This window comes from Strix aluco, chromosome 3 (assembly GCF_031877795.1).
Source record: "Strix aluco isolate bStrAlu1 chromosome 3, bStrAlu1.hap1, whole genome shotgun sequence".
NCBI classification, from domain to species: domain Eukaryota; kingdom Metazoa; phylum Chordata; class Aves; order Strigiformes; family Strigidae; genus Strix; species Strix aluco.
Genome location: NC_133933.1, coordinates 119,101,658 through 119,118,118, shown reverse-complemented (window position 1 = coordinate 119,118,118; position 16,461 = coordinate 119,101,658). Strand labels below are relative to the sequence as shown.

Below are 16,461 nucleotides of genomic sequence, written 5' to 3'. Positions count from 1 at the left end.
TGGTGGTGGCACCTTGCTGCCGGGCAGTGGTGGGCACTGGATAAAGGCCTCCGGGGAGCCCTGGGGCAGCAGACAAGCAGACAGCTAAAGGCTCGTCTGTGTACGCTCTCTATAGGTGTACATCCTATGTTATATTGGGTAGCTGTCTCCTTGTTTCTTGCCCCAAAAGCGCATCCCACCCCTCATGGCTTAGGCTGAGGTCTCTTGAAGCTGCAGCTGCCCCCCTTCAGAGGAGCCACTGAGGGCTCCTCGGCCTCGCTCCCTTGCCCTCGGCTTCGAGCTTCCCCCGGAGCCGACGCCCTTTCAAAGCCGCTCGGGCAGGGAAGGCAAGGACCTCTCGCCCCGCGGCAAGACGAGGAGCGGGGCGCCGCGCCCTCGGCCGGCGGCAGCGCTGAAGGAGTTAAAGGCCGCCGCCTCGGCGGAGCTGTCGGGCGTCACTTGTTTGGCCTCTGCCGGGCACCGTCGTCGCTGCGGCGCTGGGTGGGTGGGGAGCAGGCCAGCATGGCCGCCGCCGGCGGGGAGGGCGGCGAAGCGGCGCCGAGAGAGGAGGGGATGGCTGGTGCCGGCGAGGAGGAGGACGGGGAGGAGAATATCCTGTACGACCTGCTGGTTAATACCGAGTGGCCTCCGGAGACGGAGGTGCAGGTGCGTGTCGCCGCGGCGTGGCCGGGGTGCGGGGGATGGGACCGGCCACGTAGGCGCGGGCGGTAATGCGCCCCGCTGTCCCGGGGGCTGGGCGGCCCGGGCCGGGGGGCGGCCGCCGGCCCTGAGCGCCGTGGGGACGGGCTGTTGCTTCCAGGGAGGCTCGCCGGACTGCTCTCTCCGTTCCTGATGGGGATGGGCACAAGAGCGGGGACGGCAGTAGGAGCAAGCGCGAAAGGTATTCATGCGGTCACGCTGCCCCTGTCATGGTCTCCTGTCATTTAATTCCCGCGTTTTCACCTTTGTTTCTGCCGCCTGGGATGCCTTGAAGTCCTTCTTGCTCATTACCTCTGAGCAGTGTATACCAGGTTTTACTGTTGAGCTGGTACGAGGGAAGCTGTGATGAGGTCCAGGTCTTGTCTGTAGAATCAGCTCTACTGAGAGCAGTGGAAGCTGTCCTCATGAGAACAAGGTCTTTATCGAGCTTACCTTGCGTGAGGAAAACTAGATCCCTCTCTAGACTTGTATGTCAGAATGGTTGCATCTGTGTTTTCAGGAGTGGGTTAAAAGGGAAAAGTATATCTATCACTTTGGGTCTACAAGGCACTCAAGTGAATGCCAAAGCTTAAAGGATGAGAAAACATTGTTCTTCTGTTACAAGTTTTTGCTTACTTCTGTCTATTCTTCTTCATGGGTCAGTGGAAAAGCTGAGACAGTCTTTCATCTTTGCTTTTTCATCTTTTCCCATGCAACGTGCTGAGCTAGATGCCTCTATGTCTACTCTTGTCTGATTTGGACATAGAGGATGCAAGCATGAAATGTGATTTCATTTCTTTCTTGTAGGGACTTTCAAGTCCACTGCAGTTGTTAATGCACTTCCCACTAAAAGTAGTTTATGGAAATATTTTAACAAAGTTTTATGTTTAATGAGAACATCTAAACAGAGAAGATGTAAAAACATCACAGGTGGAAGAACGTACTTACTCATAATTACTAAAGCTGTTCTCATAAAAATATGGTTTTGTTTATCAGAAAGAATTTTTGTTTTGTTTCTCTGGATCTGTAAACCCCTAGTTGCAGTAACAGGTATGAGTGTTTGGGAAATACTATTGCAGTGTTACCAATTACTAGCTTTAGAGATTGTTCATATAGGTGAGTAGACAGTCGCACATATTTTTATTTAACTGTGTTTTGAGAGATGGTAAATAGTGTTTGTTTCTAGTAACATATGAAAGCGATTTACATGTCTGCAAACCACGAGGAGGACAAGTGTGGTGGCACGAGGTGGCACATTTCTGACAAGTGACCATCCTCTTCGGCTGCCATTAATCAACTTACCGTGCAACTTCAAGAATACTAAAGAACTGATTAGTACTCATGTAGTAACCAGTACTCATGTAGGTACCAAAGGAGGGGTGAATAATATGTCAGTCAAAGCTGAGTGAAGTGTGACACCTCCATTTAGTGGCAGCATGCAGGTATGCCAATTTAAAGTGAGTGTGGAACCACAGTCTCACGGTCCTTATCTGCCTTGATAGTCAGAATTTCTAAGCACCATAGAATTCTGCTTGTCAACTTCACAAAATGGTACAGGGTATTTTAAACTTGGTATTTCTTGCCTATTTATTTTATTTTTGAGATAATTCCCATTTTGAATGGCGGAAATAGGAAGGCTTGAAAATATTATGCTGTGTAGTTCGTTTGGATTTACATCCTTCTTGAAGACTGTCCATAGCCAAGGAAACTTCTGATGTTCTTTTTACAGTTTTAGTGGGAAATTGATTTTACACTGACATACATAGGTAAACAAATTATTTTGTTAGCATGATTCAGTTTTTGCCTTAAGATGCCTTAGGAGTAATATTATTTATGTGATTGTGACTTTCCCTTTAGAACATCTGTCTCTTTTAATCCTGGTTTATTCAGCCTTTTCAGAAAAAGTCACTACACGCTCCCTGCCTTACTTCTTGTAGAACTGAATGGTTTGCAATGAGTGAGGTGAGGGGCAGCACAAAGGGAAAGCAAGTTGAATGCTGCTCTGGGAAATTAAATTAAACGTCTTCCTATGCAGTCATCTAGGATACAAAGCAAGGCCTTAAAACAAATTTTTCACAGGTCTCTATTGACTTTGTTTTATTTTTCTGTTACCTCATTTGGGATGATTAATTTTTAATTGCAGAGTGCTGAGCACTTAAAACTGTAATTATGACCGTTGGAAGGTAACTCCTGTAATGAACACATAAAGTCGTGTTGAATTCGAGACACTAATAGAACTGCCATGGATTTCTTAAGTTGAAACTCCAAATTAGCTTTAATTTTAGTTCTTGTTAATATTCTAGTTCACCTGTCTTGAATTTCCCAAGAAGAATTTTTTTTGGGGGTGGGGGAAGTAACAGATATTTGTAAAGGATATATGCAAGGAACTGGCAGTGCCAGAGAACAGTGGTGTGGAAATCAAGCAGTTTGTATTCAGTGTAGTGATGTGACTGTATCTAATGCACTGTTTAGGAACCCCAAACATACAATGAGAATAAAAGGAATTACTGAGTAGTAGATCAGTGAAAATAGTGAACAAGGCAGTGGTTGTGGAGGAGGTTGCAGGGGAGGACTTGTGGAATCATTTGTGGAAATACAGGCAGGCTGAACTTCTCCTTTTCTCCGGTAAACAAGTACTGTCCGTCTGAGATGTATCAAATGTATCATTTGATTCTGTGGGCTTTTTTCATTGCCACCTAATGTTTTGAGATTTTCCCAACACCCTCCCCCGTACCCGCCCCCCCCATAAACTTGCTGGGTGTGCAATAAAATCCAAAGCTAAGTGGGTGTTTTGACAGTGAGGAAGTTACATAGGTTTTATTTCTGGAACACTCTAGCAAAGGAGAACTTGAAGTTGTTTTCCCAAATGGGAATGGATTAAAAAAGAAATATAGCAGATCTGGTAGCCATTGGTGTTGCTGAGGTGATAGGAATATATTATAAAATTAAAACTGGGGTCTTCAGAGTGTAATAGTAAATCAACTTTGTGAAGGATTTAAGATGTGTGGAATAGGAGCCTGTAGCTTAGGCTCAGGAGTGGACACTAAGAATATTACAAAAATTTCTAAAGAGGTATAAGCAATATTTGGAAATGTTTTTATTAGGAAATTTTCTTAAGTCAGAAACTTTATCAAGCTCTGCTTTTGACTTGCCTAGGAAATTGCACCTCTTCCCGAGGTACTGTGATAGCTGTAAGAAATAATTTATGCTCTCACTTATCTTACTGTAATGCCTTGTTATTTCCTGGTTGATCAACTTGAATTTGGAAGATTATCTATTAGTACAGCCGTGTTGTCTTCCTGCATGCTGTGAGATGACAGCCTGATTATTTGAAAGACTGTTTCTGGATTGCAAACTTTACATAGAAAACTGCTAATCTTTATTTCAATAACTTAAATTTGGGAGCCCATTTTTTTTTTTTTTTAAATATTGACGTACTGGGGAATTTTGATAAATTTGTGTATCTTTCAGTGTTTGCTACTCCGTAACTTGGAGTGAGAGGCCTCAGTATTTCAGTTAACAAGTAATGATATGCTCTATGTATTCTATACTGAAGGGAAGAGAAAATTCATTCATTACCTACTCTGATGCTCGGTTTGTAATGTTCTAATATTTTCACTAGAAAAGTATGACTACTTATTCTGAAGATTTGTGTGTGATGCCTTCTTTATAGGTTAGCTTTCTTGTCTTTGCAGTTTAATCCCTTTTTCCTACTTTCTTATTGGCAAATAATTTTACCTCTTCTTATAGCTCAGAATATACATCATATGTTGTTTTGTATTTCCTTTTTCTGTGTTGGGAGAGTGCTTTCATTTATATAGTAAGTGTGGTTGTTCCCCTCTGCCTTAAGTAGAGCAAGACTGCTGGAGAAGCTGTGTGAGATGGTATGGAGTAGAGGTGGTGATCTGAGCAGCTGTGTTAGCTAGTACAAATTGACATAAAGAGTTCTTCAGGTTTTTGTTTTTCTTAATATTTATGAAACTTTCATGAGCAGTCTTTATATATTAGCATAATATGTTGAACACCTATTGTTTCAACTTCTGGGCATTACAGATCAATCTCGCATTCATTTGGCATAGAAAGAATGACTTATAATACCTTACAGGAGAACGTAATCAGAAGTCAGTGTCTTTTGTTACTGCCCAAAGATCAAGGCAAAACTGAATCAATAGACAATCTACAGTGCATTTTATTACATCTTGACACTTAAAATATTTGGCTTTGCAGCCTGTTTTAGCTTATGCAGTTAAATTACTCAATATATGAAGTTGTGACTAACAGAAGATGCATAAAAAACTTGTAGGGTAGCAGGCAACTTAAATTAATCAGTGAATATATGTATGAATGTTGTATTTAAGTTAAAATGTATAACAGTGACAATTATTGTATTTGCAGGCAAGAGGAAACAGAAAACATGGTGCATCATTTATCATCACTAGAGCAATTACAGGTAAATATGACTTGTTCTTATGCTCATGACTCATAAGAACGATGTGTGAATTGCTTGTAAAATTTACAATTTCTGCAATTTAGGGTGTGTAGTGTAATGGAAACAGAGTACAGGGTGTTTTTTCTGGTTATCAGTATCACTGTGTTATTTTTATGTAATTTTTGTGAATTTTTTTTGCCTCTCTTAGCTTAGTGGTCCAAACTAATAAGCCATACATCTAAGAAGTTTAGAACCTCTGTTGTGTTTTGCAAACTCTTGTTGAGGTTTTTTCTCCACCAGCTCTTTCATTGGGCTGCTTGCTAGTTAGACAATTCCATAAGGAAGCATTACATTCTGACTATATTACATTGCCATTCAACACTTGCAATAACTGAATTGCATTTTTATCCAGCAGGAATTTCTCCTAGAATTTCTACAAATGTGTAGGGATTTTTTGATCTGCCATTTGCACTGACTCTAATATAAGAATTCCTTGGCCAAGGATAGAGGGTTTTTCACTTAATACCTTTTTCTTTTGTGAGAATTTCTAAGATTCTGTGTGCAGTAAGCGAGTGTTTTAAAACTGCTGGAGATGTAATTGTTGCCTCTTTTTCGTTGTAGGTCCTGCATTGTTTTTACTTCGGTACATCTGGTACAGGTAGGTTTGAAAATAGTGTTGAATCTTTTCATTTGGTAATATTTTTATAGCTTTTTGATTTGATGGAAAGTTATTTTTAGTGAGAGTAAAATTGAACACTTCTTTAGAATATTGTTCCAGCAATGCTTAGAATATTCTCTTTTCATAAGTTTAAGCTGTAACCACTTGAGTTGCAGCTGAAGCCTATCTAGGAAAGAGCTTGTGTATACTAGTTTGACTTTTAACTTTTATCAGAAGCCTAAATAAATTTGCAGTTGGAACACCATCTTTCTCAAAATACATATTTGTCTTCCCCAGTGCTAGCTGAGATATTGCAAATGAATCTGGCTTTTTTCTTAAGCCTCCATGACAGATATGATGGTATGGCAGGATTTTCTTCCTTTGGAGTAATAATTTGAATTTTTTTTGTTTTTTCTTGACAATTCAAACTGTCATACAGAAAGCTTGATAACTAGTTGAGCAACACTCATGCCATTTAAAAATTTAACCTCTGATTCAAAAGGCACTTAAACAATCCCAGAAACATGTTGGGGTAAATACAGTGTTTCTGGAGAATTTCAGCTCTCTGAAATTCTGTCTACTCTGTTGATGCACTTGGCAGGTTTGAAGATACCAGTTCTTCCTTTCTAGGGTATTCTGTTAGTTTTGAGATATATGGAAAGGGACATTAATGTGGCTCCCTGTGAAACAATACTATACTTCAATTCAGCCTGCAGTGCCGTTTTCCCTATTGCTAGTGTTCTATTTTATTTTGCCTCACACCCCACCCCGCTAGCTTTTTTTTTTTTTTTTGGTGGGGTGGTGTTTAGGGGCTTCATACCATCATGTAAGTGTAGTTGTAAGAATTCAGTTGCAAAGAGAATGAATTTATTTTTCTTCATAGTCATATTTAAAGTCTGTTTTATGGCTTTTATAATTCTATATAATTTATATCTACATATAAATATATATAAGCTTATAAATTATATCTATAATTTATGATTCTAGTTGCTATTTTCATGTATTTAATAAAAGTGTTTGGGTGGGAGCTTCGGAGGCCTCTGGTTTGAAGCCCTGTTAAAAGCAGGGAGAACATGGAGTTCTGACTGGGTTCCTTAAGGCTCTGTCCAGCTAGGTCTTGAAATGTTTAAAGGATGGAGATCCTGAAGACTTTCTGCACAGCCTGTTCCAGCGCCTGACTGTCTTCATGGTGGAGAATTCTCTTCTTTGTGTCAACTTGGAACCTCCTCAGTTTTAGAATTGCAAAATCGTTTAGGTTGGAAAGACCTTTAAGATCATAAAGTCCAACTCGTAACCTAGCACTGCCAAGTCCACCAAAGGATTGATCACGATTTCTTGTGCTTCTGCCATGAGCCTTAGTGGCTCCCATCTTCGTGGTAACCTCCTAGGTATCAGAGAGCTGCAGTTTGGTCCCCCTGAAGCCCTGCCTTCCTAAGGCTAAACGAGTACAGTTCCCTCAGCATCTCCTTATAGGGCAGATGCTCCAGTTCCCTGACCCTCTTGGTGGCCCTCCAGTTCATTGGTGGTGTTCTTGTAATGGTGGGACCCAAAACTGGTTGCTGACCAGAGTATGAAGAGTGGTGAGTTGATAATCAGTTCACTTAATACGTGATTTCTTCCTGTTAATACAAATAAGGTGATTGTTAGCCTTGTTGTTGGCAGGGTGCAGTGTTCAGTTGCTAAAATCTCCCAGGTGATTGATGGTTGCCTTTAAAGCTAAGTCATCTGGCATGTGTGTTTTGGGTACTGCTTTTGTTAGGTGTATGTTCTGATTCAGCCTAATATTTTTGTTATTTCAGCCCTGCAAAGTTTTCTCTGCCCACTGGACTGGTTCGTCTAGTTAATAAGCAGATCAACTGGCACCTAGTGCTTGCAAGGTAACCAGCTTACATGCTTTTCTGTTTTTGGCAGTAGTGAATGTATTAATCTCTCCTTCTGCCACTGTCCACTTTGGTAACAATGCTGAGTTAATATTGTGCTAAAGTCACGTTATTCTTTTTGGTCAAGAGAAATACTGGAGGCTTTCACAGGTAGCCTTAGGAAAGAAAGGTCAGTCTGCTACCTGGGGTTTTCCACACTGCTTTCCTTCATTTAATGCATCTCTCACTGAGGTCTGAATGCCCTTCTAGGTTTTGAGGTGAAGTGGCTTGCAGTGCAGTCGTTCTCAAACTCAAGTGCTGAATTTGATCAGTTAAAGACATATAACTTGGCAGGATATGTAATATAAATGGCTTATTTTAAAATTTGTGGAAAGTGAATGCATACCCTCAAAACTTGTCTGCTATTGTATGCATAGAAGTGAGAGTTCCAAGGCTAGAACCAGCTGGTCTGCAGTAATTTTAGCAGCATCAGTGAGATCACTGGCTTTTAAAAATAAGCATAAATATGTACAGTAAAAGAGTTCAATGACATGGAGGTAGTATGTAATGTTTTAGTTATTATGTATTATTACTGAACATGATCAGTGGTTCAAGGAAGATCTGTTGAGAGAGATGGTGATTCTTTGAGGGAAATGATGATCCCTTTTGATGCACAACGCGCCAGTTGCAATGTTGTGTTAGGTACAAAGACAGAAGACCTGTGACTTAACTGAAGTATGATAGTTGTACATTCCAGATAAAGCAATACATAGTTTTAGATATCGCTGTTACAAAATTATCCATAAGCAACATCTGATTCTGACCTCTCCTGCAGCAGGATTTTAGACATTTTTTCTTAGTGCTACTAGAAGAGAGTGACAGATACATTTCAGTGACATGAAGGGAATCTTCTTGAAGCGCTTTTTTTTGTATAAAAATTAATATTTCCCAATTTGTTCTGATTTATGAAAGATGAGATTTGTATCTAACCTCGCAGAAGAGCACCTAGAGCTCTGATGCACATTCTATAAGGACGGGCCTTTAAATGAACTTTCACACCTATATTTGTCTTTTTCAGCAATGGTAAATTGTTGGCAGTTGTTCAAGACCAATGTGTAGAAATAAGGTAACTTATTTCTAACTCTGCTTCATAACCAGAGTTGTGGAGTTCTGAGAATGTGGTTCTAGATATTTACTAACTGTGCTTTTGGAATGTTATATATTGTGAAAATAATCTACAGAATAATCTTAAAATATATTATTATGTAGAAAGCAGAAGCCTTCTATTTCTTCTTAGTTCATAGCCATTCCCCATTAAAAAAAAAAACCAAAAAAATACCTCCCCTCAAAGACCTCCACAATTATAAATGTTATATGTATATAAAGTGTCTATTTGTATGTCTTTCTCTTTTCAAGATGTGAAAGAAAAGCAGTCAAGATGCTAAGGCCAAATTATGGTCTTTCTAACCTTTACCTTTCTGTTCCCCCTAGAAATTCTCTCCTAATAAATGGGACAAGGAGCTAGTATTCTGCTTCTCTGTAGAGTAGCTGGCATGTATAATACTTCACCTTATTTTACAAGTAATGTGGATTGCCGTAAAGACAGATGCTTTCCCTTTTTCTTCTGCTCTTTAACAACAAGCTCTCCTTTGCCAGTTCAAGAACACATTTAGCTGTAGAACAAATCTTGATTGAGTGTGTTTACTTGCTTCACAAAAATCCATTTACTAGAAGGTCAGACCTTCTATTTATATGTAAAAGAAGCAAGTGTATGAAAATTGTTCAATCAGAAGTGGTGTGAGCACCATAAATGTCAGCTTACAGACTATAAAATAAATCTCATATTTCAACTGTATTAATGTAACTATATTCTTGCATTGCTTCTAAAATTGTATCCTAGAGAATACTGGTTTTTTTTCTAAAGTTAGATGCTAAAGTTCTGAAATGCTGCTATCCTATTTTGAACAGCTTTACTACTAAATGAGGGATATTAGTATTTATATGTTGGGAGGAGGGTTTCTAAAATACTATTGCTAGTTACTGTAGCTACCTAAAGATGAAGGCTACCATCTGCCTTTTTGAAGTGGTTGTTAAATACGTGCAGGCCTTTGAATTGTGCACTTAGAGCATTTTTATAGTGTTCTGTTTATTCTGGAAAATTGAATAGTTTTTTGGTCTTATTTAAACCATGAGTCTTTTTCTGCAGGTCTGCAAAAGATGACTTTGGATCCATAGTTGGAAAATGTCAAGGTATACAATATGCCAACCTCTACATCTTATTTAATGTCATCATTTATTATTCATGCATTGCTAAATGGTGGTGTTGGTTTACTTTAAAGATAGTGTTGTAACTTCTTAAAATCATTGGGAAGAATCTCTTAATAATTTTACTTTGTGACTGGCTCCTTTACCCTTCTTCCCCCTCCTCTTTTCATGATGATGAACATACAAAACCTGAATCTGAAATGAAATGATAGTTAAAATTAATGGGTCTGGGAGACATAATAGGTGGAGGCAGTGTGGTTTTTTTTCTTCTCTGAGCTAAGCTTGTAATGGTGGTAGGTACCCTGCATTTTTTGATGCAGTTGACTTTTTGTTCTGTTTAAGGGGTTATATTTATATTTAATTTTTAAATAACTTTCTTCCTTTTTCATAGTGCCAAAGGATCCTAACCCTCAGTGGAGGCGAGTGGCATGGAGTCATGATTGTACGTTACTTGCTTATGCTGAGAGCACTGGAACAGTGAGAGTGTTTGATCTCATGGGTAGTGAGCTTTTGGTCATTTCACCGGTAAGTGCTCTCTTAGATTAAATATGAATATATTAGAACTTTTTGTAAGGATAAAGAATACTTTCCACTCTGGCCTTTTTTTAATCATGGCTCACTTTGATATAAAGGCTTACAGTGTGAATACCACGCACAAATGTACCATAAAGTGTTTATCATATGATGGATATATTATACTTAAACTGAAGTCATGTGTAGCACTTGCAAAGTATATCCATTGTGTTGTTGTATCTAGTCAGAATCTGTATCTTTCTTTTATTTTTCTTAGATTTGTGATAGATCTGCAGGTAAATCAGATTGTGAAAGTGTAGAATCATCTAATTAGTATGTGTGCAAATAACTAGTTTGTAGTAGTAGCTTTCAAATCTGCAGTTTATATACAGTCACTTATAAATCAAGAAATATTGCTGTTAGAGCAATATGAGGATTTTTTTTTTGTGGTATGAGAACAGATAATTACTGTTGGCTTGCCCCACACAGTATATTTTATATTTTGCACATTCCAAGGTTATATTAAACCTTTTGGGAAGGTGGCTTAAGTGTATTTCCATAGTATATTACTAGAAAGTATTAAGATTTCTTCAAAATCAAGATAAAAGGAAGTGCATTTTGTTACTAATACAAACTCTGAAACTTTTTTTTAATACATTTTTATACAATATAGTAAATTTAACTTCCTAGTTCTTTCAGTAATGAAGACACTTTCTTTTCTTTTTTTAAATCCTCCTCTCTCAATGTCTGTCTGCATTTTTGGGTAAAGACAGCAAGTTTTCCAGGAGATCTGAGTTACGCTATTGCTGGATTGATCTTTCTAGAATACAAAGCAAGTGCTCAATGGTCAGCTGAACTGCTTGTCGTTAATTTTCGTGGAGAACTGAGAAGTTACCTTGTAAGGTAAGCATAAATTTTGTCTTGCTTTGAGAAGGCACAGTGAACTTCAAAGGACTTCACTCTTCAAAGAAAATAAATCTGAAATAAAGTATGCATTTCTTTCCCTATACTTAGTGTTGGAACAAATCAAAGCTTTCAAGAAAGTCATAGTTTCAGCTTTAGCAGCCATTATGCCCATGGAATAACTACTGTCATCTATCATTCTGGTCACAGGTAAGTGTTCTGTTTGCTACCTGCCAATAATACAGAAATTATGAACAAAAGTGGCGAAGTAAACACTGAAGTGTGTTGAGTAAGGAGGGGGAGGGAAAAAGTATTTTAATATTGGTATTTAGTGAATCGGTAACAAAAGTCATGCATCATTGTACCTATGAAAGAAACCCTAGTTGGCGATTTCACTTTGCTAGTGGAATAATGAAAATCAAGTTATGTTCTTTACTGTTTGAGTACCTTGTATAAGCATCATTTTTTAGAATGTCAGGAATAGCTTAAAAAGATGTTTCTGAATTTTATAGGAATAAAAGGTGATGTATAAGTCTGATTTATTTATTCCCTCCCCGTCTGGATTGATTTCTGGACTTGGCCATCCATTTTCCCTAGTTTTCTGACTGGAGCTGCCAGGTTTTGGTATTTGGAGTTGTCTTGTGATTCATTTTCTCTATTAGTAATGTGTTGGGTACAGATACTAGACTTGAAAGATGGACTAATTGACTGTCTGCTCTTGAACCAGATATAGTTGGAGTAGGTCCTGGTTAGCCGAGTACTTACGTTAAAAATGTGTCTAGTTTTTTAATATCTACTTGTTATATAGCAAGATAAACTCAGCAAGTTATTTGTCTATTTCTCTTCAGCTGTAGGAACTAAACTTCCTTCTAGATATTTTTCTTTTATTAGATCTACTAGGATTGAATTTGTCAGCACAGTATGTTTTGCCACTGTATTGTTCCAAACGAAAATTAGGTTTGCTATAGAATACTGGAAGAAACTTATTGTTTAAAAACTTGTTCTCATTCTTCAGTGTCATACCTATCTTAGGAAAGAAATGGTTATTAATGAGAAGTAGTGTTCTTCTAGTTTATTACTTTGAGAGATTAATTTTGAGTATGGTTTCTTCTTTCTGCTGAGTTCATATCTAGTAATTCCACATGATTAATACTCAGTGTACTAAATCTGGAGTTTTGAGGTAGTAGGTGTGGGTTATGGAGCTTTGGTAGCGCTATCTGACCAAACAGGACCTGCTCATTCTTTCTGTTGATCAGACCAGGGTTAATGGTTATTGACACTTGTTTCCAGAGTTATCTTTTCTGCTCCTAATATAAGGAAGTAGATTGATTATAACAGTGAGTGTTGCAGAGAATATTGGTTAATATTCAAGTATAGTCAAATAATTATGCTGACAGTTGTAAGGTGGATGTGCTTGCTTTTCATTCTTGGTGCATTTCTGAGTAAATGATGTCAGAACTGATAAACTTCTATAATGGATGAACCCATTATCAAAATAAAAAATACATAGAAAATCAGCTGACATAATAGTCAACTAAACAGTATGAACATTGCTTTGTGTCTGCTAATGGTAGCTTCTTGCCATAGAAGTTTAAAAAAGGAGAGGGGGAAAAAAAAGGCAAACATTTCAAGTGTTGTTTTCCTTCTTTCCTCCCACCTCGAATAGAAGTAATAGCTTTGTTTTTCCTACTATTCTTATAAGATTTCAAGTTAATGTTTTTACAACTTGATAGTGTGAAGTAAAAGTGTAGGAGACAATGCTGGTTTTGTGCTTAGAACAGTTTATTCAGAATATTGGTAACTAAACTTCTCTTTTTATGGAAGCTTATGGTTGGCATTTTTTCTTTTTTTATTATCTATTCCATATTTTTAAGGGAGAGAAATGCCCTTTCCTTACATGAAAAGATGTGGTTATATCTGCTGCTGAAGTAATAGGTTTGCGTAATCTGTGTGGCATACACATTCAGGAATTACTTGCTTTTACCAGGAAATATTATTATTCATTCCATGAAAATAAAAATAGTCAGGTGGAGTCCCCTGTGATCATACTACCTCCTGCTTGTGCAGCCAGTTGACTTGCTTAGTACAGTTGAAAAATTGATTCTTGAAAGAATGCACAATTGGATGGAAAGCAGAAAGAACTGATGTTTTGCTCTCCATGTATGCAAATCCTCTCTCTTCTGTTTCGAATTTACTCTGGTAGAAAACTTCTAAATTTGACATTAGAGAATTCTACATTCATGAGCAGAGTCTCCTGCTGAAATCGTCTTAGTATCCAAAAAATCCCCGGAAGGAGTTGAAGGGAGGCAGTTTTCTTAAATTGAGAACACTTTGAAGTTTTCGTTTTCAGTAATGTGAACTTTGATGACTTAACACAAGTTCGACTTTGTCACTTTGCGCTTTCTTGCATTTTATTTAGTTTCAGATGGTGAAAGTTAGACTAGTCTATCTCCACAGCTTGTAAGCCTTGACTTACTGTACTCTATATTACTATGTATTTGCTCATTACCTATTATAGTGCAGTAAAATAGCGCTTAAGAACTTACTTTCAACTAGATGTATGGTAATTGCAAAAAGAATACGTCAGTAGGGAATGTATCTGAATCTGTAGGGAAAACTTGAAACAATAGCTTTGGGGAAAAAGTCTAAATGAGTTTTACTGCTGTTGAAAATTGTTATATACGTTTATTTAGATACCTAATGTTAGTGTTGTCATGTGATCCAGCCTTCATCTATGATGGAATTTGTGGTGTGCTTTAGGTGACAAAACTTAAATGTCTGCCTCAGTGTGAGTTCTCTGTAGGCTCTGATGGAAGGTTCAACACCTGCTTATTTTGAGTATCTTAATCTGCAGCTGAATGTCTTTAGGGTTATCGGCAATTGTACAGAAAATGTTTGATATTAGAGCCTAAAATTTGTGATTACTATAGGAGATGAAGAGTGTTAGATTCAGTTGGAATTTGCTTGTTGTATGAAAATTGATGAGTGAAGAATTGTGTAGAAGTCTCAAGTTTTTCTTGGATGCCTCAGTTGAACTTGCTGTTCTTGACACCAGTATTATACCAGTTACCTTCAGCCCAACTTTATGGAAACCTTTGAAATAGAGTACAGTTGAGCTACTGTAAGGGCAGCCATGTTTTTGAGAGTGGAGTGGCCTCTGGAGATGACCTAATCCATTCCCCTTCACAGCAGGGTTAACTAGAGCAGGTTGCTTGGAGTCATGTCCCTGCATATCTCTATCCTCCCTTACGAGCGTGGTCCGTGTCAAGGCCTCTGATGTGCTGTGGTATCTGCTCCAGTGGGTGCTGAGGACTGAGCCTGGTGGTGCATCACCACAGTTGCTGAGGACATGCACAGAGATAGTTTCTGGCCATCATTTTCTGCAAACAGCTGCACAAACTGCTGTATCTGTTGGCTGGGCTCTAGACATGGCACTTACATAGGTCTTTTTCTAGGACTTGCTGAAAGAGTTCTTGACCCTTACTAATCAGGAGTCAGAACAAAAGCTCAAAGCACCCTTTGATCAGGGACAGCTGGCAGACCTTGTTAAAAGCTTCTAGAGCTTGCTAGTTAGTGCTCCCTGGCAATGGTAGGCATCATGAAATTCCTCGAAGACTTCCCAGGCATCCTCTGATGATTCCAGAAGTATGTAGAAGATGAAGAGGATCTAGAAATAGAGCCCGGAAACAGCTGCACAATCTGTTGCATGCTAGCTGTTGTCTGTGTAGAAAGCATATACAAGAATAAAAATTATTTAAGATTTTAACACTTTAAGTACTAAAGGATGTTGCATTGATCTTGATGTCCACAACACTGTGATTAACTCCCTAGAAGGGAAAGTTTTGTCTATTAAGGTAATGTTGCTTTCTGACCCATGCAGAGTGGCATAAAACTACAGCTGATATGGTTGGTATGATTTAAGAACGCAAGTATTTGGGCAGGAAAAGTAGTTTTTCACATTACTGGGACAAAAAAAGTGCTTGGCACGGTATCTTCTTCTTCAGACTGAGACTAACTTAAAGTAAACAGAAAAAAACCTCTCCTGTTGCTGCTCCCAGTCTACCTGTCAACTTGTTATTTTGGTGTTGTCTCCTGTGTAGTCCTGAAAAAGTAACTGGTAAACAAGGCTAGATCTTTGCTGAGGCTCTCAGGAGTACCCTTCATTTTCCTTTGATGCCAGTTGTGTTGTTCATCTTAATAGTTTCTGCCCCTGATGTTGCATTTTGCTCTCTGACAAGCTTCTTAAAATTTTAAGTACTTGCTGCCATGATGAATTTCTCTGTGGTGCTGGGAAAAGGCTTTTTGTCTTGAGGTCATGTGTTTTGTGTGTTTGTCTAAACTGATATGACATCTTCATTCTAGCTGTCATTGAGTTTCATTTATGCTAAAAGATACTTCTGAATTATAAATACGTTGCACTGTATGTGACAGTTTTTCCAAAATTTCTTCAAAAATCTTGATGGAGTTTTTGAGAGCTCCTTCAGGTAGTTTTGGAGCTACTGCTGTCACTATTACTGACAATTCTTCTCTTAGTCTTTGTGCTACTATTTGTCTCTTAGTTACCTCTGGCACAGTGTGGTCAATTGTAATTGAGTTCTAGTCACTGCTGCTGTTGAAATTTTTAAATCGGTGGCATGTTGCAATGGAAGCTGGAGCTTATGGAAGAATTTAGGTACCTATGGATGGACAAGATGATAGATAAATTATGTCTACTAGATAGATTATGCCTACTGTCCCTTGGTTATCTGGAATTGACAGCTGTGTTGTAGCAATTTCATTAAGTTCTTGTTTACTGTTTTTGAATTTAATTTTTTTTTTTTTTTAAAGTTTTCGTCATGGTCAGGTTGTGAAAGAGATACATGTGAAAATTTATGTGCTGAAAGAAGTTAGGAAATTCATCGCTTTACATGTAATGATTGAGCTTGCCAACGTGTTTCAGAGTTTTAAGATGTGATTTCATGTTCACTTATATTAGACAGTGTGCTCAGATGTGAGTACCTTAAGAAGTTTATTCTTGACTAGCTAAAAGGAACATAAACTGCATCTTTACAACAAGGTAGATAGGTTTTAGGGCAAAATACTTATCTGAGCTGTTACAAGGAATTTAATGTGGTGTGTTATGTCTCAGATGAAGGTCCATTTGTTTGGTAGAGGTA

The 16,461-nt window shown here is 38.3% G+C and overlaps 1 protein-coding gene across 4 annotated transcripts in view; it reads left to right on the top strand.

Annotated features, from left to right (window-relative positions):
• Nucleotides 1-486: 486 nt before the first annotated feature.
• Nucleotides 487-16,461, top strand: part of NBAS (NBAS subunit of NRZ tethering complex) — a 189,549-nt gene continuing 173,574 nt past the window's right edge. For 2 of the 4 annotated variants that reach the window (XM_074820084.1, XM_074820083.1), the window contains exons 1-9: nt 487-645; nt 5,074-5,128; nt 5,729-5,765; nt 7,565-7,642; nt 8,703-8,750; nt 9,831-9,874; nt 10,281-10,414; nt 11,172-11,305; nt 11,417-11,515. In XM_074820084.1, the coding sequence (XP_074676185.1) occupies nt 502-645; nt 5,074-5,128; nt 5,729-5,765; nt 7,565-7,642; nt 8,703-8,750; nt 9,831-9,874; nt 10,281-10,414; nt 11,172-11,305; nt 11,417-11,515 (773 nt within the window). In that variant the 5' untranslated portion in view covers nt 487-501. The remainder of the gene's footprint in view (nt 646-5,073; nt 5,129-5,728; nt 5,766-7,564; nt 7,643-8,702; nt 8,751-9,830; nt 9,875-10,280; nt 10,415-11,171; nt 11,306-11,416; nt 11,516-16,461) is intronic. The other 2 variants (XM_074820082.1, XM_074820081.1) reach the window with 2 other exon arrangements.